The following is a 25,929-nucleotide window of genomic DNA, read 5'->3' as shown; positions in this document are numbered from 1 at the left end:
GTGTATATTATATTTATTAGGACAGGTAATAGCTTTATATTGGTATATAATAATATGTAGAGATCATATGGATGTGTATATTATATTTATTAGGACAGGTAATAGCTTTATTGGTATATAATAATATGTAGAGATCATATGGATGTGTATATTATATTTATTAGGACAGGTAATAGCTTTATATTGGTATATAATAATATGTAGAGATCATATGGATGTGTATATTATTATATTGGGACAGGTAATAGCTTTATATTGGTATATTGTAATATGTAGAGATCATATGGATGTGTATATTATTACATTGGGACAGGTATTAGCTTTATATTGGTATATTATAATATGTAGAGATCATATGGATGTGTATATTATTACATTGGGACAGGTAATAGCTTTATATTGGTATATTATAATATGTAGAGATCATATGGATGTGTATATTATTACATTGGGACAGGTAATAGCTTTATATTGGTATATTATAATATGTAGTTAGCATATGGATGTGTATATTATATTTATTAGGACAGGTAGAGCTTTATATTGGTATATTATAATATCTAGAGATCATATGGATGTGTATATTATATTTATTAGGACAGGTAGAGCTTTATATTGGTATATTATAATATGTAGAGATCATATGGATGTGTATATTATATTTATTAGGACAGGTAATAGCTTTATATTGGTATATTATAATATGTAGAGATCATATGGATGTGTATATTATTACATTGGGACAGGGAGAGCTTTATATTGGTATATAATAATATGTAGAGATCATATGGATGTGTATATTATATTTATTAGGACAGGTAATAGCTTTATATTGGTATATTATAATATGTAGAGGTCATATGGATGTGTATATTATTACATTGGGACAGGTAGAGCTTTATATTGGTATATAATAATATGTAGAGATCATATGGATGTGTATATTATATTTATTAGGACAGGTAATAGCTTTATATTGGTATATTATAATATGTAGAGATCATATGGATGTGTATATTATTACATTGGGACAGGTAGAGTAGAGATCTTTATATTATATTTATTAGGACAGGTATATAATAATATAATATGTAGAGATCATATGGATGTGTATATTATTACATTGGGACAGGTAATAGCTTTATATTGGTATATAATAATATGTAGAGATCATATGGATGTGTATATTATTACATTGGGACAGGTAAGCCTCCCCAGGTAGTGGTGAACTCTGTAGACGTGTTCAGACCCTCCAACCCTCTGGAACTGGCCAAGAGCTTTGTAGGCGCCAAGGAGCTGGGCAAGATGCTGGTGGACTGCGTGAGTTGGTTTAACGATTGGTTGATTTGATTTATTGAGGGACCTTTTATCCTGCATAGTTAAATGTTTGAATTAGTGAAACGTAGGTTGCATTAATAGCTGATAGTAATTCACATTTTAAAAATCTTCACATTTTCATTCAACATTTCTGCTCTGAAACCAATGTCCTAGTGGTCCCTGTATGAAGAGGTCCCTGTGTTATTACTCATCTGCAACACACTGATCTCCTGTCTCTCTCTCTCCCTCCTTCTGTCTGTCAGTGTACAGACTCTGATGGTTGTGCTGTGGACAGGGCCCGGTCCTGGTGTGAGATGACTGATACTGTCTACCACAGGTCAGTCTGACACTAACCTCGTCATACTGATACTGTCTACCACAGGCCAGTCTGACACTAACCTCGTCATACTGATACTGTCTACCACAGGTCAGTCTGACACTAACTGTCGGTCATACTGATACTGATACTGTCTACCACAGGTCAGTCTGACACTAACCTCGTCATACTGATACTGTCTACCACAGGTCAGTCTGACGCTAACCTCGTCATACTGATACTGTCTACCACAGGCCAGTCTGACACTAACCTCGTCATACTGTCTACCACAGGTCACTGATACTGTCATACTGATACAGGTCAGTCTGACACTAACCTCGTCATACTGATACTGTCTACCACAGGTCAGTCTGACACTAACCTCGTCATACTGATACTGTCTACCACAGGTCAGTCTGACACTAACCTCGTCATACTGATACTGTCTACCACAGGTCAGTCTGACACTAACCTCGTCATACTGTCTACCACAGGTCAGTCTGACACTAACCTCGTCATACTGATACTGTCTACCACAGGTCAGTCTGACGCTAACCTCGTCATACTGATACTGTCTACCACAGGCCAGTCTGACACTAACCTCGTCATACTGTCTACCACAGGTCAGTCTGACACTAACCTCGTCATACTGATACTGTCTACCACAGGTCAGTCTGACACTAACCTCGTCATACTGTCTACCACAGGTCAGTCTGACGCTAACCTCGTCATACTGATACTGTCTACCACAGGCCAGTCTGACACTAACCTCGTCATACTGATACTGTCTACCACAGGTCAGTCTGACACCACAGGTCAACACTAACCTCGTCATACTGATACTGTCTACCACAGGTCAGTCTGACACTAACCTCGTCATACTGATACTGTCTATACTGTCTACCAGGTCAGTCTGACACTAACCTCGTCATACTGATACTGTCTACCACAGGCCAGTCTGACACTAACCTCGTCATACTGATACTGTCTATACTGATACTGTCTACCACAGGTCAGTCTGACGCTAACCTCGTCATACTGATACTGTCTACCACAGGTCAGTCTGACACTAACCTCGTCATACTGATACTGTCTACCACAGGTCAGTCTGACACTAACCTCGTCATACTGTCTACCACAGGTCAGTCTGACACTAACCTCGTCATACTGTCTACCACAGGTCAGTCTGACACTAACCTCGTCATACTGAGACTGTCTACCACAGGTCAGTCTGACACTAACCTCGTCATACTGTCTACCACAGGTCAGTCTGACACTAACCTCGTCATACTGATACTGTCTACCACAGGTCAGTCTGACACTAACCTCGTCATACTGATACTGTCTACCACAGGCCAGTCTGACACTAACCTCGTCATACTGATACTGTCTACCACAGGTCAGTCTGACACTAACCTCGTCATACTGATACTGTCTACCACAGGTCAGTCTGACACTAACCTCAGGTCAGTCTGATACTGTCATACTGTCTACCACAGGTCAGTCTGACACTAACCTCGTCATACTGATACTGTCTACCACAGGTCAGTCTGACAACCTCGTCATACTGATACTGTCTACCACAGGCCAGTCTGACACTAACCTGTCATACTGTCTACCACAGGTCAGTCTGACACTAACCTCGTCATACTGTCTACCACAGGTCAGTCTGACACTAACCTCGTCATACTGAGACTGTCTACCACAGGTCAGTCTGACACTAACCTCGTCATACTGAGACTGTCTACCACAGGTCAGTCTGACACTAACCTCGTCATACTGATACTGTCTACCACAGGTCAGTCTGACATACTGTCTACCACAGGCCAGTCTGACACTAACCTCGATACTGATACTGTCTACCACAGGTCACTGACACTAACCTCGTCATACTGTCTACCACAGGTCAGTCTGACACTAACCTCGTCATACTGATACTGTCTACCACAGGTCAGTCTGACACTGTCTAACCTGACACTAACCTCGTCATACTGATACTGTCTACCACAGGCCAGTCTGACACTAACCTCGTCATACTGATACTGTCTACCACAGGTCAGTCTGACACTAACCTCGTCATACTGATACTGTCTACCACAGGTCAGTCTGACACTAACCTCGTCATACTGATACTGTCTACCACAGGTCAGTCTGACACTAACTACCACAGGTCATACTGATACTGTCTACCCAGGCCAGTCTGACACTAACCTCGTCATACTGATACTGTCTACCACAGGTCAGTCTGACACTAACCTCGTCATACTGATACTGTCTACCACAGGTCAGTCTGACACTAACCTCGTCATACTGTCTACCACAGGTCAGTCTGACACTAACCTCGTCATACTGATACTGTCTACCACAGGTCAGTCTGACACTAACCTCGTCATACTGATACTGTCTATCAGTCTGATACTGATACTGTCTACCACAGGTCAGTCTGACACTAACCTCGTCATACTGAGACTGTCTACCACAGGTCAGTCTGACACTAACCTCGTCATACTGAGACTGTCTACCACAGGTCAGTCTGACACTAACCTCGTCATACTGTCTACCACAGGCCAGTCTGACACTAACCTCGTCATACTGATACTGTCTACCACAGGCCAGTCTGACACTAACCTCGTCATACTGATACTGTCTACCACAGGTCAGTCTGACACTAACCTCGTCATACTGTCTACCACAGGTCAGTCTGACGCTAACCTCGTCATACTGATACTGTCTACCACAGGTCAGTCTGACACTAACCTCGTCATACTGTCTACCACAGGTCAGTCTGACACTAACCTGATACTGTCTACCACAGGTCAGTCTGACTGATACTGTCTACCACAGGTCAGTCTGACACTAACCTCGTCATACTGTCTATACTGATACTGTCTGATACTGTCTACCACAGGTCATTCTGACACATTGAATCCCATTCATATACATGGAGTGGACAACACATTAAGAACACCTGCTCTTTCCATGACATAGACTGACCAGGTGAAAACTGTGATCCCTTATTGATGTAACTTGTTAAATCCACTTCAATCAGTGTAGATGAAGGGGAGGAGACCGGTTAAAGATGAAGGGGAGGAGACCGGTTAAAGATGAAGGGGAGGAGACCGGTTAAAGATGAAGGGGAGGAGACAGGTTAAAGAAGGATGTTTAAGCATTGAGACATGGGTTGTGTTTGTGTGCCATTCAGAGGGCGGACGGACAAGACACGATTTAAGTGTCTTTGAACGGGGTACAGTATTAGGTGCCAGGTGCACTGGTTTGAGTGTGTCAAGAACTACAACGCTGCTGGGTTTTTCACTCAACAGTTTCCCGTGTGTATCAAGAATGGTCCACCACCCAAAGGACATCCAGCCAACTTGACACAACTGTGGGAAGCATTGGAGTCAACATGGGCCAGCATCCCTGTGGAACGTTTTCTACACCTTGTAGAGTCCATGTCCTGACGAACTGAGGCTGTTCTGAGGGTGAAAAGGGGTGTGACTCAATATTAGGAAGGTGTTCTAATGGTTTGTCCACTGTGTCTCTGTTGTACATTGGAAATGGAACTTTTTAACCCTTTGCACTCGTACCCATAAACTGTTGAAAATGGTAGATTTGGGCTCTAATAAGCACCTAAATTGGAACTTAGTGGCTGTACAGTGACATGATATACATGAGGTCAGAGCTCAGGGTCTGTTTCACAGCTCTGTGGGTTTGACTGACAGATGTTCTGATCTTCAGCACCACGTGCAGCAACAAGCTGCCCCCATCCCTCCCGCTAGTGAGGTGACTTTTGCAAATGTTTTGTCTTGGTGAGGGGAACCGCTGTGAATGAAGATGACTGGATGTGTTTTGAAAGATGGAGCCCTTGAGGATTCTAATAAATGTCACACAAGCAGGCAGACACCTGTGAGTGTCAATGTGCACTTTGCATCTCCAAATCATCATGTCGTTTCCAGTGTCGCCGTTTTATGATCACGGTTTGTTGTTCAGTTCCAAGATGACATGGCGTCATACCCTGGGTTGTTCTGAACACAATCAGCCTGTTTGTTTGTTTTGGCGCGGCACACGCACCTGAATGCACTCAGGACTCCTTTCTATGGGCACCTAAGTTCCAATCTGTTTGCCTTGTGGAAGCATAACCCTGTAAGATCCTATTTTACATGTTGGTAATGGAACAAGCTGTCACATGATGCCCACCTGACCCAAATTGCAATTTATAAAGGACCTGTTTTTGGATTGTGTGAACGTCAACAGTAATGTGTAATTGCAGGGTTGTGTTCCAAACAAATCAACTACCAATGTGCTTGATCAGGTTCCTCAACGGCACAGCTAGGAGAGCGCCAAACAACACCTTATAGTTGAAACTGTTCTCACACTGGAGAGGTGTGTCTCCACTTGGAGACACCAGTTGGTCCTCACTGAAACTCTTGTCATTGTTTTGGGTCTTATGTTGCACCTCCCCCACGTTTTCCAGGAATATTCTTATGTTACTGAATGTATCCGGAGTATTTTCAGTTTTCGAAGTCAACAAATGCAGCGAGAAGAACAGTAAATGTAAAAGGCACATAAAGTCAGGTGTTTGGATCCAGTCTTGTCAGGTGAACTGTTGTCCTCACCTTCAGTCTAATCATTTCCCCATTATCTCCAAAACTGTTCCCTTTCCATTGCTACAGTTGTTATGCATTTCATATTTATTCTTTATTCCATAAAGGCCAATTCCCACAAGTGTAATGGGTTAAAAACATTGTGTGACACTGTGCTCATGTTGAACTAGCCTCCTCTCATCCCCCCCAGACTGAGCCCCCAGCTCTCCCAGGAGGTGATGCTGGATGAGGTGAGTGACGCCGTGCTGGTGGACATGCTGTGGGAGACCCAGATGTACCTCTACGAACAGAGGGAGAACGTCCAACTCCTGGCACAGCAACTACTCAACGGCTACTGAGGAGAGGCAGAGGCAGGCATGGGAATCCCAGATGTACCTCTATGAACAGAGGCACTACAGGGGTTTGTTCATTACGCCGATTCTGTGGCAAAACGTTTCGTCAACAGAAGCAAATGGAAGGAAACAGGGAGTGACCTACCAATACCTTCCTACCAATTTGTTCAGTAGAAACTAATTTTCTATTGGGGTGTAATCATTGTGTAGATGAAAAATGTACTTGAAAAAGCTCAGAGCAAATGTCCATCACCTAATGGTTTGTCAGAGAGGTAGAGAGAGACACACAGAGAGGGCAAGAGGTAGATAGATACACACAGAGAGAGGGAGATAAAAGAAGAGTGACGTTTCTTCTCTTTCAATAAGTCAGTCTAAAACCTGGGGAATGGAAGATTCAGCTTTGCACAACAGTCCTGAGACTGACACAGTTACAAATTATATACAAAATAAAAATCGGAAACAGTTATACTGGAAAAAGATAAGAAATAGAGGATTACAGTTTGTACACTTGACCTCTTCTTGACATATCCTGACGTTGTATTTATTTATTGAGCTAATCCAAATCCTTCAAATAATCAGATTTACATTCAATAAAACAAATGCAGCCATGTAAATGATGTGAATCACTGTTTTGCATAATTATTACCACATACTACACCCATAATCCCTCAAACCGACATCCCCATTCAAGTCAACAATGCCTTAATGGGAGGGCTGGCGGGCCATTCTGAACCTGTTCAATAAGAAACTCTTGTTTTCGTTGCAACATGTTCTGCTATGATTTGCTACGGTGTGCACTAATGAATACGACCCGGATCTATCTGCCTTCTTGCAGTCTTAACTCATCTCAATGGGTTGTGATACTATCTATCTGCACTATTTGTCCGTGTCTGAAACGGCGCCCTGGTCAAAAGTAAGTCTACCTCGTGAAGAGGGTGGTATTCAGACTCAGACTTTCCGTTTTTAACTGAACTCCAACACTTGTTTGTATTAATATCCTATGTACGGTTGTGTATTGGCTTTATTATTGATGGTGAAATGGATATATGAATAAAATAGTAACCTATGGACTGAATCATTGATTTTATTGTGTAATTACTATGCAATTAATTAGGTAAGGACCATTTTCAAACGTAATTTCTAAGTAACAACTTTGTAAACACAGGGCTGCAAAATGAAAGGTATCCTATCTCGGTTGCTATGCCTACAGGTAGTGTGATGTTTTTCTACATTTTGAGGGATAGTTTTTTAGTTTCGTCTTTACCTTATGCACAGGAAATGTGTCCCAGTGTATTTGTATTATTACCGTAATCTAATACTCCATGTAGTGCTCGGAGTGTGAGCCTACCTACCTACGTCCCTCCCTGTGGTGGTGGCTGAGTTGGAACAGGGGATGTTTCCATCCTTTCACTCTGATCCATCCATCTATAATTCAGCTGACCCGGCCGTATCGGTGTCTCTTTCCTTCCCTCTGTAAAATTGGCGTATGATGCAGGGATGAAGAGGCTGATTAACGAATGGGAGAAAGAGGGAGCGAGAGAAATGCGCTATCACAACAGGTTGTTGTTGTTGGCAGAAAGAACAAGGGAACAACGAGGCAGGAGGAGGAGTGGGTTCATAGCCAAGGTGACTTTCACTATCAAAAGAAAAGAATCCTCTAACTGAATAGGCTGATTAGTACCTAGCTAGCCTACTACCAACTAAATTGTTTTATTTCTTAACTTTCAACTACTACTCTGGAGTGTAAAGAGAATAGTTTATTCATGTATTTATCCTAATTATTATTCCGTTTTTGTTTTGTGGAAATCGAAGCGGTTACTATGTCGGGGGCGAACAGTGATCAGTTACATAGGTCTACATTGTCTGTGTACGCGGTAAGTATATATTTTATGGTAGGCTAATACTATGGGTTTAGATGATTGAAATGTTGTAAATAGAGTATTGGCAGTAATCTACCCCCATCTTTCACACTCCAATAATACTCTAAATGTGGGTGTATTGGGGGAAAAATGTACAGAAACTTTAAAAAAATAAAAAATAATTACTGGGTGGTTCGAGCACTGAATTCTGATTTGGCTGACAGCCGTTGTCAGTCCATATACCAGGATATGACAACTTTTATTTCTACTGCTCTAATTACGTTGGTAACCAGTTTATAATAGCAGTAAGGCACCTCGGGGTTTGTGATTCAGTGGGCTCCAAAATTACTGGCACCCCTGACTGGCAATGCACAAACAATGCTTAAACAAATATAAACAATATAATTATAGCGATAAACTCAAAATACCAACATGTGAGAAATACTGTACTTTATTAATGTTTCAATGGAACCAACCAAAATAATTGATTGATTTAATTAAAAATCAATGTCCTCCAAATCAAGGTTTCACAATTAATGTCACCCTTAACGATTGTTGTAACATCAACCAAAATTAAACCACAAATTAAATTCCACTTATTTAAGTGATGTTTTGGGGCTGTTTTAATTCCAGAGGTCCAGGGCACTGGTTCAGATTGATGGCATAATGAATTCCACCAAGTATCAGGCAATTCTGTCTGACCATCTGGTTGCCTCTGTCAGAGGTCTGGGACTTGGCCCTAGGTGGACTTTCCAACAAGACAATTACCTGAAACATACCTCAAGATCCACACAGAAATGGTTCTGTGACAACGAAGTCAATGTTCTGCCGTGGCCATCTCAGTGGCCGGACCTCAGTCCAATCCAAACCTGTGGGCTGAGTGGAAGAGGGCAGTTGATCAGCGCAAACCTGAGAATGTGAAGGATCTTGAAAGGATCTGCATAGAGGAACGGTTCATAATCCCTCCAAATGTGTTCCTTAACCTTGTCAAACATCACAGGAAAATACTTATCCTTCCAGAGGTGGTGGCACTAAGTAGTAAATGAGGAGTGCCAATAATTATGAGACCTTGGTTTTGGTAAAATGTATTTTGTATTAAATAATTGTTTGATTTTAGTTGGGTCCATTGAAACATTAATAAAGCACAGTATTTCTCACATATTGGTATTTTGAGTTTATCTCTATAATGATATTGTTTCTATTTTTTAAAGTATTGTTTGTGCATTGCCAGTCAGGGGTGCCAGTCATTTTGGAGCCCACTGTATATGGCCAATATACCACGGCTAAGGGCTGTATCCAGCCACTCCACATTGCGTCGAGCTAAGAACAGCCCTTAGCCGTAGTATATTGGCCATATACCACACCCCTTTGGGCCTTATTGCTTAAATATACAACCACTTGTAAGCCCTACTAAACACAAGGCATAGCATTTAGTTTTGGCCAGTATTCAATGTTGGTTTGTTCTGTGTTCTTTTCCATAGAACCTGATGGAACAGTTCAACCCAGGCCTACAGACGCTCGTTACATTAGGAAACAGCTATGTCAAGGCTTTCCAAGGTGTGTGTGTATATGAGCGAGTGTGTGTGAAAGTTAATACATAAGTATGCATTTGTGTCATTGTGTGTGGGGGTCATCCCTCTGACAAGTTCCCTAGACGTCGTTGGGCTAACATGATGTCAGCTTCCTTCCTCTGACTGATATAAACAGTACAAGGCATCTATCACAGGTCAGATAGTTAGCAGGTAGATTTAACATGGTAAAGACAGGCCTGTTTCCCATAGAGGTAGAAGATAGCAGGTCAGCTAGTTAGCAGGTAGATTTAACATGGTAAAGACAGGCGTTAGCAGGTAGATTTAACATGCTAAAGACAGGCGTTAGCAGGTAGATTTAACATGGTAAAGCCAGGCCTGTTTCCCATAGAGGTAGAAGATAGCAGGTCAGCTAGTTAGGTCAGCTAACATGGTAAACAGATGCCTGTTGCCCATCGAGGTAGAAGTTAGCAGGTAGATGTAACATGGTAAATAAAGGTCTGTTTCCCATAGAGGTAGAAAGAGGGCTCATCTTTGTATCTGATGGCTTCTGTGACTTTAAAATGGTGGAAACCTTCATTGGCAATGTCCACGCTAAAACAGCTGCTATCCTTCCAAAGCCCTCGTTCCACCTCTATGGATGTTACCTAACCACTGGGCTATTTATGGACCCAGTCTTACCTGTATCAGGTGTCAATCACCACAGGTGTTTACTTATTAGGTCAATTGTTTGGGACAGTTAAGATATGATTACAAAGCTTGGTTTGTGTCATTATTGGGCTTGTGTGTTAATAGCTATAATGCTAACAGGTGTGTGTGTGTGTGTGTGTGTTTGTGTGTGTGTGTTGCAGCCTTAGCTGTTACCAGTGAGGCTTACTTTAGTGCTGTAGCGAAGATGGGAGAACAGGCCCTTCACACACTCTCCTCTCGTTCACTTGGTAAGTGTATGTCTGTCTACTGTATTGTACCATAGAACCAGCTACAATGGGCCAACACAGACCTAGACCGAGATGCAGAAAGTCAATAGCATAGTGGGTCAATTTCTGCAACAACTAAGAACTTCTCCTCTGTTTGGTGCCCTGGCTACCACGCTGTGAACAGTGTGATGTGAACCTGTGCACAAGCGCAGATACTGTGTGTGACTGTGAGAGCAAAGTCTTGCATCTTGCTCATCTCAATATCTGTGGTGCTGCTCACGACAACGTCATTTTGCTGAGTCTACCTTTAACTTCCTTCTTAGCGTCTTTGAGTAACTTTGAGGTTGTTGTGGCAGGCGGTGTGGATGACTGGCAATAAATAGCAATAAGAACAGAGTTTACTGAGAGGTAAGGATGGAATGATCTCACACACACACACACACACACACACACACACACACACACACACACACACACACACACACACACACACACACACACACACACACACACACACACACACACACACACACACACACACACACACACACACACACACACACACACACACACACAGTAGGCCAGTTGAGCTAATGAATTGAGTGCGGCTGAAAGACTGTCATCTATAATTCAAAGCAGCTACCTGATCCTCTCTTCATGGTCACACTGCTGCGCTGACCTGCTGTAGCTACACTGTCATGCTAGCCTAGCTCTGACGCACGACCCCATTCGTTCCCCATGAGATGCTATTGTCAGTGCTAATACGGCTAGGTTGCTAGCTCTGATGCACAGCCCCATTCATTCCCTATGAGATGCTATCGTCATTGCTAATTGGTGATACTAATGTGTGTATGTGTGATCCACAGGAGATGTCCTGGTACAGATATCTGAGACGCAGAGAAGACTCACAGCTGAGATGGAGGGAGTGGTCAGTATCTGTTTTATCTATGTCTATATGTTCCTGATCCTATTTAGTGTCTTTATACCACCTATTTATCTATGTTTATTTACAATATGTCCACCCCACTGTTTCCATCCACAGCATGTGTGTGGACACTGCCATAGAGTGTAACATTGTTTTTCTTCCCCCCTCAGGGTGTAACATTGTAATTCTTCCCCTTCAGGTTCGATGGTTCCAGGTAGAAGTTTTACAGGCCATGGAGAAGAATGTCAAGTTGGATGAAGAGTACATTGACGTGAGTATCTGGCGTGTGTGTGTGTGTGTGTGTGTGTGTGTGTGTGTGTGTGTGTGTGTGTGTACTAACACATACTCCTATATCTCTTCCACAGGGCAGTCGCAGGGTGTATGAGCTGGAGGTGAGGAACCAGGCAGAAACTCTGGAGAGACAGCTGAGAAGAGGAGCCTTCAGAGACTCACTGGTACACACACACACACACACACACACACACACACACACACACACACACACACACACACACACACACACACACACACACACACACACACACACACACACACACACACACACACACATCATGTGGACACTCTTACTGACACTTGTGGCCGCTTCGCCTGATGTATTGTCCTATATTTTTATTTTTAATTCCAGCCCCCATTCCCACAGGAGGTATTTTTGCCTTTTGGTAGGCCGTCATTGTAAATAAGAATTTGTTCTTAACTGACTTGCCTAGTTAAATACGTAAAATAATAAACACACACTCACCCGCCCTCCTTCTTACAGTTAAATCAGACACTGTCCAACACTACCACATTCCATACAGTAATGGTGTGTGTGTGTGTGTGTGTGTGTGTGTGTGTGTGTGTGTGTGTGTGTGTGTGTTCTCTAGGAGCACAGTGAGTACATGCAGTACCTGAGACAGAGTCAACATGACATTATGAAGGAGGAGGAAAGGAGGTCAGTCTTTACAATTATTAATACATTACCAACACAATTACTATTAGAACCGTTATTAATACATTACCAACACAATTACTATTCGAACCATTATTAATACATTACCAACACAATTACTATTAGAACCGTTATTAATACATTACCAACACAATTACTATTAGAACCATTATTAATACATTACCAACACAATTACTAGTAGAACCGATTATTAATACATTACCAACACAATTACTATTAGAACCGTTATTAATACATTACCAACACAATTACTATTAGAACCGTTATTAATACATTACCAACACAATTACTATTAGAACCATTATTAATACATTACCAACACAATTACTATTAGAACCGATTAATACATTACCAACACAATTACTATTCGAACCATTATTAATACATTACCAACACAATTACTATTAGAACCATTATTAATACATTACCAACACAATTACTATTAGAACCGTTATTAATACATTACCAACACAATTACTAGTAGAACCATTATTAATACATTACCAACACAATTACTAGTAGAACCATTATTAATACATTACCAACACAATTACTATTAGAACCATTATTAATACATTACCAACACAATTACTATTAGAACCATTATTAATACATTACCAACACAATTACTATTAGAACCATTATTAATACATTACCAACACAATTACTATTAGAACCATTATTATGATGATGAATATGATGACGGTTGTTATTTGTAGGTATCGCTTCCTGGCAGAGAAACACTGCGGACTGACACAGTCACTGCTCTTCCTCATCAACAAGGTACACACACACACACACACACACACACATACATGTTTATGTCACAAACGGGGACGGCAGAAACCTTTACAAACACACACACAGGTTCTGAAACGTCTGCATCTCTCCCCCAGACAGGGGCTTCCCTACAGCAGAAGGCTGATGGATGGAAGGAGAAAGTGAACGAGACACGAGGCTCCAGACCCCGTAGCCCCACCCACCCTGACCAGGAGGAACAGGTTAGAGACCCCGTAGCCCCACCCACCCTGACCAGGAGGAACAGGTTAGATACCCCGTAGCCCCACCCACCCTGACCAGGGGGAACAGGTTAGAGACCCCGTAGCCCCACCCACCCTGACCAGGAGGAACAGGTTAGAGGCCCCGTAGCCCCACCCACCCTGACCAGGAGGAACAGGTTAGAGACCCCGTAGCCCCACCCACCCTGACCAGGAGGAACAGGTTAAAGACCCCGTAGCCCCACCCACCATGACCAGGAGGAACAGGTTAGAGACCCCGTAGCCCCACCCACCCTGACCAGGAGGAACAGGTTAGAGACCCCGTAGCCCCACCCACCCTGACCAGGAGGAACAGGTTAGAGACCCCGTAGCCCCACCCACCCTGACCAGGAGGAACAGGTTAGAGGCCCCGTAGCCCCACCCACTCTGACCAGGAGGAACAGGTTAGAGGCCCCGTAGCCCCACCCACCCTGACCAGGAGGAACAGGTTAGAGGCCCCGTAGCCCCACCCACCCTGACCAGGAGGAACAGGTTTGAGACCCCGTAGCCCCACCCACCCTGACCAGGAGGAACAGGTTAGAGGCCCCGTAGCCCCACCCACCCTGACCAGGAGGAACAGGTTAGAGACCCGTAGCCCCACCCACCCTGACCAGGAGGAACAGGTTAGAGACCCCGTAGCCCCACCCACCCTGACCAGGAGGAACAGGTTAGAGACCCCGTAGCCCCACCCACCCTGACCAGGAGGAACAGGTTAGAGACCCCGTAGCCCCACCCACCCTGACCAGGAGGAACAGGTTAGAGACCCCATAGCCCCACCCACCCTGACCAGGAGGAACAGGTTAGAGACCCCGTAGCCCCACCCACCCGGACCAGGAGGAACAGGTTAGAGGCCCCTGTCTCCCACCCACCTCACCAGGAGGCTCAGGTTAGAGCCCCTGCTGCAGACAGTGATGAGGACAGAGACATGTCTTGGGCCAGGAGAGAACAGCAGGCCCTGACCAGGAGGAACAGGTTAGAGACCCTGTAGCCACCCCCAAAGAACCGGGTTATACCCACCCTGACCAGGAGGAACATTTAAGATACCGTGGGGATTCTTTATTGGATAAACTTTTCTCCATCCATCCTGACCAGGAGGATCACCCTCTTAGAGACCCCCAGCCCCGTCCCCCTCCACAGCCATCCCTGACCAGGAGGAACAGGTTAAGTGGACCCCGGCCATAGCCCCACCCATCCTGACCAGGAGGAACAGGTTAGAGACCCCAAACTGCACCCACCCTGGGAGGATGGAACAGGTTAGTCCAGACCCCGGAATGGGTGGCTGTATGGGACCCTGACCAGGAGGTGATAGGGATAGAGACCCTGGTAGGTGACCCACCCAGACCAGGAGGAACAGGTTAAGGCGACCCCGGATAGCAGACCCATCCTGACCAGGAGGAACAGGTTAGAGACCCCGATAGTGGATAGCACCCTGACCAGGAGGAACAGGTTAAGAGACCCCGTAGTGGACCCACCCTGACCAGGAGGAACAGGTTAAGAGACCCCGTAGCCCCACCCACCCTGACCAGGAGGAACAGGTTAAGAGACCCCGTAGCCCCACCCATCCTGACCAGGAGGAACAGGGATAGCAGACTATGGTAGGCCCACCCATAGCTGACCAGGAGGAACAGGTTAGAGACCCCGGTAGGCCCATACCCTGACCAGGAGGAACAGGTTAAAGACCCCGTAGGCCCACCCATAGCAGACTAGGAGGAACAGGGATAAGAGACCCCGGTAGGCCCACCCATCCTGACCAGGAGGAACAGGTTAGAGACCCCGGTAGGCCCACCCATAGCAGACCAGGAGGAACAGGTTAGAGACCCCGTAGGCGATACCCATAGCAGACTAGGAGGAACAGGTTAGAGACTATGTAGGGGATCACCCATAACAGACCAGGAGGAACAGGTTAAGAGACTATGATAGGGGACCCAGTGATAGGAGACTATGGTAGGGGACCCCGATAGCAGACTATGACCCTGACTAGGAGATAACAGACTATAGAGGGGTCAGCCCCACAGACTATGACCAGGAGGAACAGGTTAGACTATGATAGGGGATAGTAGATAACCCTGACTAGGAGGAACAGGTTAGAGACCCCGTAGGGGTCACCCATAACCTGACCAGGAGTAGATACAGACTAGATACCCCAGTAGATAACCCAGACCAGGAGGAACAGGTTAGTAGATAACAGACTATGGTAGGGACCAGGAGATAACAGACTATGAGAGGGGTCAGTAGATAACAGACCCTGATAGGGGTCAGGAACAGACTATGATAGGGGTCAGTAGATAACAGACTATGACCAGGAGTAGATAACAGACTATGATAGGGGTCAGTAGATAACAGACTATGATAGGAGTAGATAACAGACTATGATACCCCAGTAGATAACAGACTATGACCAGGAGGATAACAGGTATAGAGGGGTCAGTAGATAACACCCACCCTGACCAGGAGATAACAGACTATGATACCCCAGTAGATAACAGACTATGATAGGAGGAACAGGTTATGATAGGGGTCAGTAGATAACCCACCCTGACCAGGAGGAACAGACTATGAGGGGTCAGTAGATAACCCACCCTGACCAGGAGGAACAGGTTAGAGACCCCGTAGCCCCACCCACTATGACCAGGAGATACAGACTATGATAGGGGTCAGTCTCACCCACTATGATAGGAGGAACAAGTAGATACAGACTATTCCACCCAAGATAATCAGACCTATCCCCTAGGGGTCAGTAGATAACAGACTGTGTGGCTCAGTAGATAACTCTCTGCTGCAGACAGTAGATGAGGACAGAGACAACAGTCTTGGGCCAGGAGAGAAAGCAGGCCCTGGGGTCAGTAGATAACAGACTATGATAGGGGTCAGTAGATAACAGACTATGATACCCCCAAAGATAACGGGTTATATTTAGTCAATCATCTACACTACTACGGGTTATTGTATTCATTTCGACTATGATAGGGGTCAGTAAATATTTTGACTATACCGTGGGGTTCAGTAGATAAAGACTATTCTCCATCCGTCTAGATAACAGACTATGATTCTCCATCCATAACAGACTATGATCCCCCAGCCCCGTCCCCCTCCACAGACTATCCCGCTCCTCCTCAGTGGGTGAGTCTCTGGTCTGGGTGGGGGTAGGGCCATGATAGCCCTCAGTGTAACAGACTATGATCCAACCCCAAACTAGATAACAGACTATGACCCGGGGTCAGAGATGGTCACCGTGTTGGTCCAGGAGCCGAGGAATAGGTGGCTGATGGGAGAGATAACAGCCTATGATAGGTGATCAGTAGATAACAGACTATGATAGGTGATAGTGGATAACAGACTATGATAGGTGATAGTGGATAGCAGACTATGATAGGGATAGTGATAACAGACCTATGATAGGGATAGTGGATAACAGACTATGGTAGGTGATCAGTGATAACAGACTATGATAGGTGATAGTGGATAACAGACTATGATAGGTGATCAGTGGATAGCAGACTATGGTAGGCGATAGTGGATAGCAGACTATGGTAGGCGATAGTGGATAACAGACTATGATAGGCGTAGTGGATAGCAGACTATGGTAGGCGATAGTGGATAACAGACTATGGTAGGTGATAGTGGATAGCAGACTATGATAGGCGTAGTGGATAGCAGACTATGATAGGCAGATAGTGGATAACAGACTATGATAGGTGATCAGTGGATAGCAGACTATGATAGGCGTCAGTGGATAGCAGACTATGATAGGGGTCAGTAGATAACAGACTATGATAAGGGATAGTGGATAACAGACTATGGTAAGGGATAGTGGTTAACGGACTGATAGGGGTCAGTAGATAAAAGACTATGATAGGGGTCAGTAGATAGCAGACTATGATAGGGGTCAGTAGATAGCAGACTATGATAGGGGTCAGTAGATAGCAGACTATGATAGGGGTCAGTAGATAACAGACTATGATAGGGGTCAGTAGATAGATAACAGACTATGATAGGGGTCAGTAGATAACAGACTATGATAGGGGTCAGTAGATAACAGACTATGATAGGGGTCAGTAGATAACAGACTATAATAGGGGTCAGTAAATAGCAGACTATGATAGGGGTCAGTAGATAACAGACTATGATAGGGGTCAGTAGATAACAGACTATGATATGGGTCAGTAGATAACAGACTATGATAGGGGTCAGTAGATAACAGACTATTATACGGGTCAGTAGATAACAGACTATGATAGGGGTTAGTAGATAACAGACTATGATAGGGGTCAGTAGATAACAGACTATGATAGGGGTCAGTAGATAACAGACTATGATAGGGGTCAGTAGATAACAGACTATGATAGGGGTCAGTAGATAACAGACTATGATAGGGGTCAGTAGATAACAGACTATGATAGGGGTCAGTAGATAACAGACTATTATAGGGGTCAGTAGATAACAGACTATGATAGGGGTCAGTAGATAACAGACTATGATAGGGGTCAGTAGATAACAGACTATGATAGGGGTCAGTAGATAACAGACTATGATAGGGGTCAGTAGATAACAGACTATGATAGGGGTCAGTAGATAACAGACTATGATAGGGGTCAGTAGATAACAGACTATGATAGGGGTCAGTAGATAACAGACTATGATAGGGGTCAGTAGATAACAGACTATTGTAGGGGTCAGTAGATAACAGACTATGATAGGGGTCAGTAGATAACAGACTATGATAGGGGTCAGTAGATAACAGACTATGATAGGGGTCAGTAGATAACAGACTATGATAGGGGTCAGTTACTCTTTACAATAGATATCAGACTATGATAGGGGTCAGTAGATAACAGACTATGATAGGGGTCAGTAGATAACAGACTATGATAGGGGTCAGTAGATAACAGACTATGATAGGGGTCAGTAGATAACAGACTATGATAGGGGTCAGTAGATAACAGACTATGATAGGGGTCAGTAGATAACAGACTATGATAGGGGTCAGTAGATAACAGACTATGATAGGGGTCAGTAGATAACAGACTATGATAGGGGTCAGTAGATAACAGACTATGATAGGGGTCAGTAGATAACAGACTATGATAGGGGTCAGTAGATAACAGACTATGATAGGGGTCAGTAGATAACAGACTATGATAGGGGTCAGTAGATAACAGACTATGATAGGGGTCAGTAGATAACAGACTATGATAGGGGTCAGTAGATAACAGACTATGATAGGGGTCAGTAGATAACAGACTATGATAGGGGTCAGTAGATAACAGACTATGATAGGGGTCAGTAGATAACAGACTATGATAGGGGTCAGTAGATAACAGACTATGATAGGGGTCAGTAGATAACAGACTATGATAGGGGTCAGTAGATAACAGACTATGATAGGGGTCAGTAGATAACAGACTATGATAGGGGTCAGTAGATAATAACAGACTATGATAGGGGTCAGTAGATAACAGACTATGATAGGGGTCAGTAGATAACAGACTATGATAGGGGTCAGTAGATAACAGACTATGATAGGGGTCAGTAGATAACAGACTATGATAGGGGTCAGTAGATAACAGACTATGATAGGGGTCAGTTACTCTTTACAATAGATAACAGACTATGATAGGGGTCAGTAGATAACAGACTATGATAGGGGTCAGTAGATAACAGACTATGATAGGGGTCAGTAGATAACAGACTATGATAGGGGTCAGTAGATAACAGACTATGATAGGGGTCAGTAGATAACAGACTATGATAGGGGTCAGTAGATAACAGACTATGGTAGGGGTCAGTAGATAACAGACTATGATAGGGGTCAGTAGATAACAGACTATGATAGGGGTCAGTAGATAACAGACTATGATAGGGGTCAGTAGATAACAGACTATGATAGGGGTCAGTAGACAACAGACTATGATACAATAGATAACAGACTATGATAGGGGTCAGTAGATAACAGACTATGATAGGGGTCAGTAGATAACAGACTATGATAGGGGTCAGTAGATAACAGACTATGATAGGGGTCAGTAGATAACAGACTATGATAGGGGTCAGTAGATAACAGACTATGATAGGGGTCAGTTACTCTCTACAATAGATAACAGACTATGATAGGGGTCAGTAGATAACAGACTATGATAGGGGTCAGTAGATAACAGACTATGATAGGGGTCAGTAGATAACAGACTATGATAGGGGTCAGTAGATAACAGACTATGATAGGGTCAGTAGATAACAGACTATGATAGGGGTCAGTAGATAACAGACTATGATAGGGGTCAGTAGATAACAGACTATGATAGGGGTCAGTAGATAACAGACTATGATAGGGGTCAGTAGATAACAGACTATGATAGGGGTCAGTAGACAACAGACTATGATACAGTAGATAACAGACTATGATAGGGGTCAGTAGATAACAGACTATGATAGGGGTCAGTAGATAACAGACTATGATAGGGGTCAGTAGATAACAGACTATGGTAGGGGTCAGTAGATAACAGACTATGATAGGGGTCAGTAGATAACAGACTATGATAGGGGTCAGTAGATAACAGACTATGATAGGGGGGTCAGTAGATAACAGACTATGATAGGGGTCAGTAGATAACAGACTATGATAGGGGTCAGTAGATAACAGACTATGATAGGGGTCAGTAGATAACAGACTATGATAGGGGTCAGTAGATAACAGACTATGATAGGGGTCAGTAGATAACAGACTATGATAGGGGTCAGTAGATAACAGACTATGATAACAGACTATGGGTCAGTAGATAACAGACTATGATAGGGGTCAGTAGATAACAGACTATGATAGGGGTCAGTAGATAACAGACTATGATAGGGGTCAGTAGATAACAGACTATGATAGGGGTCAGTAGATAACAGACTATGATAGGGGTCAGTTACTCTTTACAATAGATAACAGACTATGATAGGGGTCAGTAGATAACAGACTATGATAGGGGTCAGTTACTCTTTACAATAGATAACAGACTATGATAGGGGTCAGTAGACAACAGACTATTATACGGGTCAGTAGATAACAGACTATGATAGGGGTCAGTGTATAACAGACTATGATAGGGGTCAGTAGACAACAGACTATGGTAGGGGTCAGTAGATAACAGACTATGATAGGGGTCAGTAGATAACAGACTATGATAGGGGTCAGTAGACAACAGACTATGGTAGGGGTCAGTAGATAACAGACTATGATAGGGGTCAGTTGACAACAGACTATGATAGGGGTCAGTAGATAACAGACTATGATAGGGGTCAGTAGATAACAGACTATGATAGGGGTCAGTAGATAACAGACTATGATAGGGGTCAGTAGATAACTAGACTATAGATAACAGACTATGATAGGGGTCAGTAGATAACAGACTATGATAGGGGTCAGTAGATAACAGACTATGATAGGGGTTACTCTTTACAATAGATAACAGACTATGATAGGGGTCAGTAGATAACAGACTATGATAGGGGTCAGTAGATAACAGACTATGATAGGGGTCAGTAGATAACAGACTATGATAGGGGTCAGTAGATAACAGACTATGATAGGGGTCAGTAGATAACAGACTATGATAGGGGTCAGTAGATAACAGACTATGATAGGGGTCAGTAGATAACAGACTATGATAGGGGTCAGTAGATAACAGACTATGATAGGGGTCAGTAGATAACAGACTATGATAGGGGTCAGTAGACTATGATACAATAGATAACAGACTATGATAGGGGTCAGTAGATAACAGACTATGATAGGGGTCAGTAGATAACAGACTATGATAGGGGTCAGTAGATAACAGACTATGATAGGGGTCAGTAGATAACAGACTATGATAGGGGTCAGTAGATAACAGACTATGATAGGGGTCAGTAGATAACAGACTATGATAGGGGTCAGTAGATAACAGACTATGATAGGGGTCAGTAGATAACAGACTATGATAGGGGTCAGTAGATAACAGACTATGATAGGGGTCAGTAGATAACAGACTATGATAGGGGTCAGTAGATAACAGACTATGATAGGGGTCAGTAGATAACAGACTATGATAGGGGTCAGTAGATAACAGACTATGATAGGGGTCAGTAGATAACAGACTATGATAGGGGTCAGTAGATAACAGACTATGATAGGGGTTAGTAGATAACAGACTATGATAGGGGTCAGTTACTCTCTACAATAGATAACAGACTATGATAGGGGTCAGTAGATAACAGACTATGATAGGGGTCAGTAGATAACAGACTATGATAGGGGTCAGTAGATAACAGACTATGATAGGGGTCAGTAGATAACAGACTATGATAGGGGTTAGTAGATAACAGACTATGATAGGGGTCAGTAGATAACAGACTATGATAGGGGTCAGTAGATAACAGACTATGATAGGGGTCAGTAGATAACAGACTATGATAGGGGTTAGTAGATAACAGACTATGATAGGGGTCAGTAGATAACAGACTATGATAGGGGTCAGTAGATAACAGACTATGATAGGGGTCAGTAGGGGTTAGTAGATAACAGACTATGATAGGGGTTAGTAGATAACAGACTATGATAGGGGTTAGTACAATAGATAACAGACTATGATAGGGGTCAGTAGATAACAGACTATGATAGGGGTCAGTAGATAACAGACTATGATAGGGGTTAGTAGATAACAGACTATGATAGGGGTCAGTAGATAACAGACTATGATAGGGGTCAGTAGATAACAGACTATGATAGGGGTCAGTAGATAACAGACTATGATAGGGGTCAGTAGATAACAGACTATGATAGGGGTCAGTAGATAACAGACTATGATAGGGGTCAGTAGATAACAGACTATGATAGGGGTCAGTAGATAACAGACTATGATAGGGGTTAGTAGATAACAGACTATGATAGGGGTCAGTAGATAACAGCCTATGATAGGGGTCAGTAGATAACAGACTATGATAGGGGTCAGTAGATAACAGCCTATGATAGGGTCAGTAGATAACAGCCTATGATAGGGGTCAGTAGATAACAGACTATGATAGGGGTCAGTAGATAACAGACTATGATAGGGGTCAGTAGATAACAGACTATGATAGGGGTCAGTAGATAACAGACTATGATAGGGGTCAGTAGATAACAGACTATGATAGGGGTCAGTAGATAACAGCCTATGATAGGGTCAGTAGATAACAGCCTATGATAGGGGTTAGTAGATAACAGACTATGATAGGGGTCAGTAGATAACAGACTATGATAGGGGTCAGTAGATAACAGACTATGATAGGGGTCAGTAGATAACAGACTATGATAGGGGTTAGTAGATAACAGACTATGATAGGGGTCAGTACATAATATCAGACTATGATAGGGGTCAGTAGATAACAGACTATGATAGGGGTCAGTAGATAACAGACTATGATAGGGGTCAGTAGATAACAGACTATGATAGGGGTCAGTAGATAACAGACTATGATAGGGGTCAGTAGATAACAGACTATGATAGGGGTCAGTAGATAACAGACTATGATAGGGGTCAGTAGACAACAGACTATGGTAGGGGTCAGTAGATAACAGACTATGATAGGGGTCAGTAGATAACAGACTATGATAGGGGTCAGTAGATAACAGACTATGATAGGGGTTAGTACATAACAGACTATGATAGGGGTTAGTACATAACAGACTATGATAGGGGTTAGTACATAACAGACTATGATAGGGGTTAGTACATAACAGACTATGATAGGGGTTAGTACATAACAGACTATGATAGGGGTCAGTAGATAACAGACTATGATAGGGGTTAGTACATAACAGACTATGATAGGGGTTAGTACATAACAGACTATGATAGGGGTTAGTACATAACAGACTATGATAGGGGTCAGTAGATAACAGACTATGATAGGGGTTAGTACATAACAGACTATGATAGGGGTCAGTAGATAACAGACTATGATAGGGGTCAGTAGATAACAGACTATGATAGGGGTCAGTAGATAACAGACTATGATAGGGGTCAGTAGATAACAGACTATGATAGGGGTCAGTAGATAACAGACTATGATAGGGGTCAGTGTATAACAGTAAGGACCATTATGATTCATTCCTTTGTTTGTCTGTTTGTTTGTTCCTTTATCCATCCATCATTCATTCATTCATTCCTATGTGGCTGGCTGGCTGGCTGGCTGGCTGGCTGGTAAAACAGTGGACTTTATCTAGGAACTTGTCTGTTCCAGTATTTAGGCCATTGTTGTGTTTGCTAATATTCCTCTGGTCTCTCTGTTGTTCCAACAGCCAGGGCTGGTTCCCAGCAGCTTATGTTTCTTCTATTGAGGAGTTCTCTAACCTCTTGGGGTCCAGGTATGTCAATCAATCAATCAATCAATAAATCAATCAATCAATCAATATGATTATATCTGACATTTGACCCTCCAGTGGCACTTCCTTGAGGAGCCACAGCATGAACAACCTATTGGATCCCTCTGACACCTCCATGGGCCAATCAGAAAAGGCCTACGGTGATGTCGCGCCCCCTACCACACCCACTCGCAGGGCCTCTGTCGACTTCCGACCAATCTCTCCCCTCCCTGAGAGAAGGGCGGAGCCAGAGATTGTGACGAGAACAAATAGCCTGAAAGGCTACAACGAGCTCCCGCCCCCTCCTCCTCCGCCTCCGCCCCCGCCACCCCCTCACCCAACAACAATCCTCCGGAGGGTGTCAGCTGACTTTCGACCAATCCAGCCTACTTTCCCGGAGAGGACAGCAGAATCATTATCACCCCTTGGAGCTTCTGGAGAAAACCTACTCTTTCCCAGGTAGGTGTGTGTGTCAGTGTGTGTGTGTGTGTGTGTGTGCCTGCTGTGATGTTTGTCATTAGTGTTGAGTGCGAGTTCTTTACATGTCACCTGATCTGTTGCAGGGGAACCAATCCCTTTGCGACAGTGAAGCTTAAACCAACAACCACCAATGACAGATCAGCACCCAGGACCCACTGACCAATCAGCACAGAGATGTCGACGTCAAGAAAAGCTGACGTCCTTGAGTTTGACATTGAGTCTATTTTTAGAGAAATTATGTAGATCGTCTAATCGTGTAAAAATATATATATTTATTTGTACTATTATGCGATTTAAGAATAGCACTTTGTCACATTGTTTGTGTGTTTCGATAGATTCTACAATGGTTTACTAATGGTTCGATCTAGGATGCTTTTATTGTGAAATAGATACTTTAATTTTGAAAATATCTAAATGAATCGTCTCATTTGTGCATCCCTTGTTCTACAGTATATTAGTGTCCAGTCTAGTTTATATTAAATCATTAAATAATAATAAATAAAATAGTCATTTTACTCAAGGTCTTTTATTTCTTAGTATTTCTTATTTTGAATACTTTCTCTCTCTTCACCACTCTACCTCTTTATTTATACATCTCATCACCAGATGAGAGAGGAAGAGGAAATGAGGGAGGGAGGAAAGGAAGGAGGGTACAAGTATGTGTGAGGTGGAAAAAATAAAGAATGAGAGACACAGGTTGTTTTGGTTCAGTCCCCCAAAAATGGCACTCTATTAACCCTCTATCACCCTTTAGAAGTAGTGCACTATTAAGGGAATAGGGGGCCATTTGGGTAAGGGTAAGGTGACATAGGGTCCATAGATGGCTAGAGAAGAAAGGGAAGGTGTCTGGTACATTATATCTACAGGAAGGGTTTTCTTTTAAAATGAGACAGTCATGAGGTTTTCAAATCAAAACAGGACATATATACAGTATGTTGGTGCGGTAGAAAAACAGACAAATAAATACAGTAGTGCTTGTTGGGGAGTCACCTCTCTACCTCCCCCTGGTGGACGTCTCTGGTACTGTTTCTGGTTAGAGAGACTGGGCCTGCGTGGTGCGGAGTAGGGTGAAGTAGCCTTGACGCTGATCTTGGGTCAGTTGTCATTTTTCCCCGACTAATGGTTAAGGTTGGGATCGGGGAAGGTGAGGGGGGCGGGGGGAGATTGCATTAAAAACATGAATTCGCAGGGGAGGAGCAAGGGGGAGGCTATAGGTGCTCTTTACACCTCATGGACCAAGACTTCAAACTCTGGAAAAGAGAAGAAGAGGACGACATTAAGATCCT

The 25,929-nt window shown here is 43.3% G+C and overlaps 1 protein-coding gene and 2 pseudogenes across 1 annotated transcript in view; 2 read left to right on the top strand and 1 right to left on the bottom strand.

Moving 5' to 3' along the window:
* The window catches only part of LOC135534899 (85/88 kDa calcium-independent phospholipase A2-like), a 31,954-nt pseudogene extending 24,313 nt beyond the window's left edge, over positions 1-7,641 (top strand).
* A 375-nt stretch (positions 7,642-8,016) lies between these two features.
* Positions 8,017-25,158, top strand: LOC135534911 (brain-specific angiogenesis inhibitor 1-associated protein 2-like protein 2; annotated as a pseudogene).
* The window catches only part of LOC135534853 (parvalbumin alpha), a 352,035-nt gene continuing 351,259 nt past the window's right edge, over positions 25,154-25,929 (bottom strand). The window contains exon 5 of the mRNA XM_064961670.1: positions 25,154-25,893. Coding sequence (XP_064817742.1) covers positions 25,865-25,893 — 29 coding nt within the window. The 3' untranslated portion in view covers positions 25,154-25,864. The remainder of the gene's footprint in view (positions 25,894-25,929) is intronic.

The sequence above is a fragment of the Oncorhynchus masou genome, chromosome 5 (genome assembly GCF_036934945.1).
Source record: "Oncorhynchus masou masou isolate Uvic2021 chromosome 5, UVic_Omas_1.1, whole genome shotgun sequence".
In the NCBI taxonomy this organism is placed as follows: Eukaryota; Metazoa; Chordata; class Actinopteri; order Salmoniformes; family Salmonidae; genus Oncorhynchus; species Oncorhynchus masou.
Note: the sequence above shows the minus strand (reverse complement) of the source record. Positions and strands in the feature narration are given on the sequence as shown.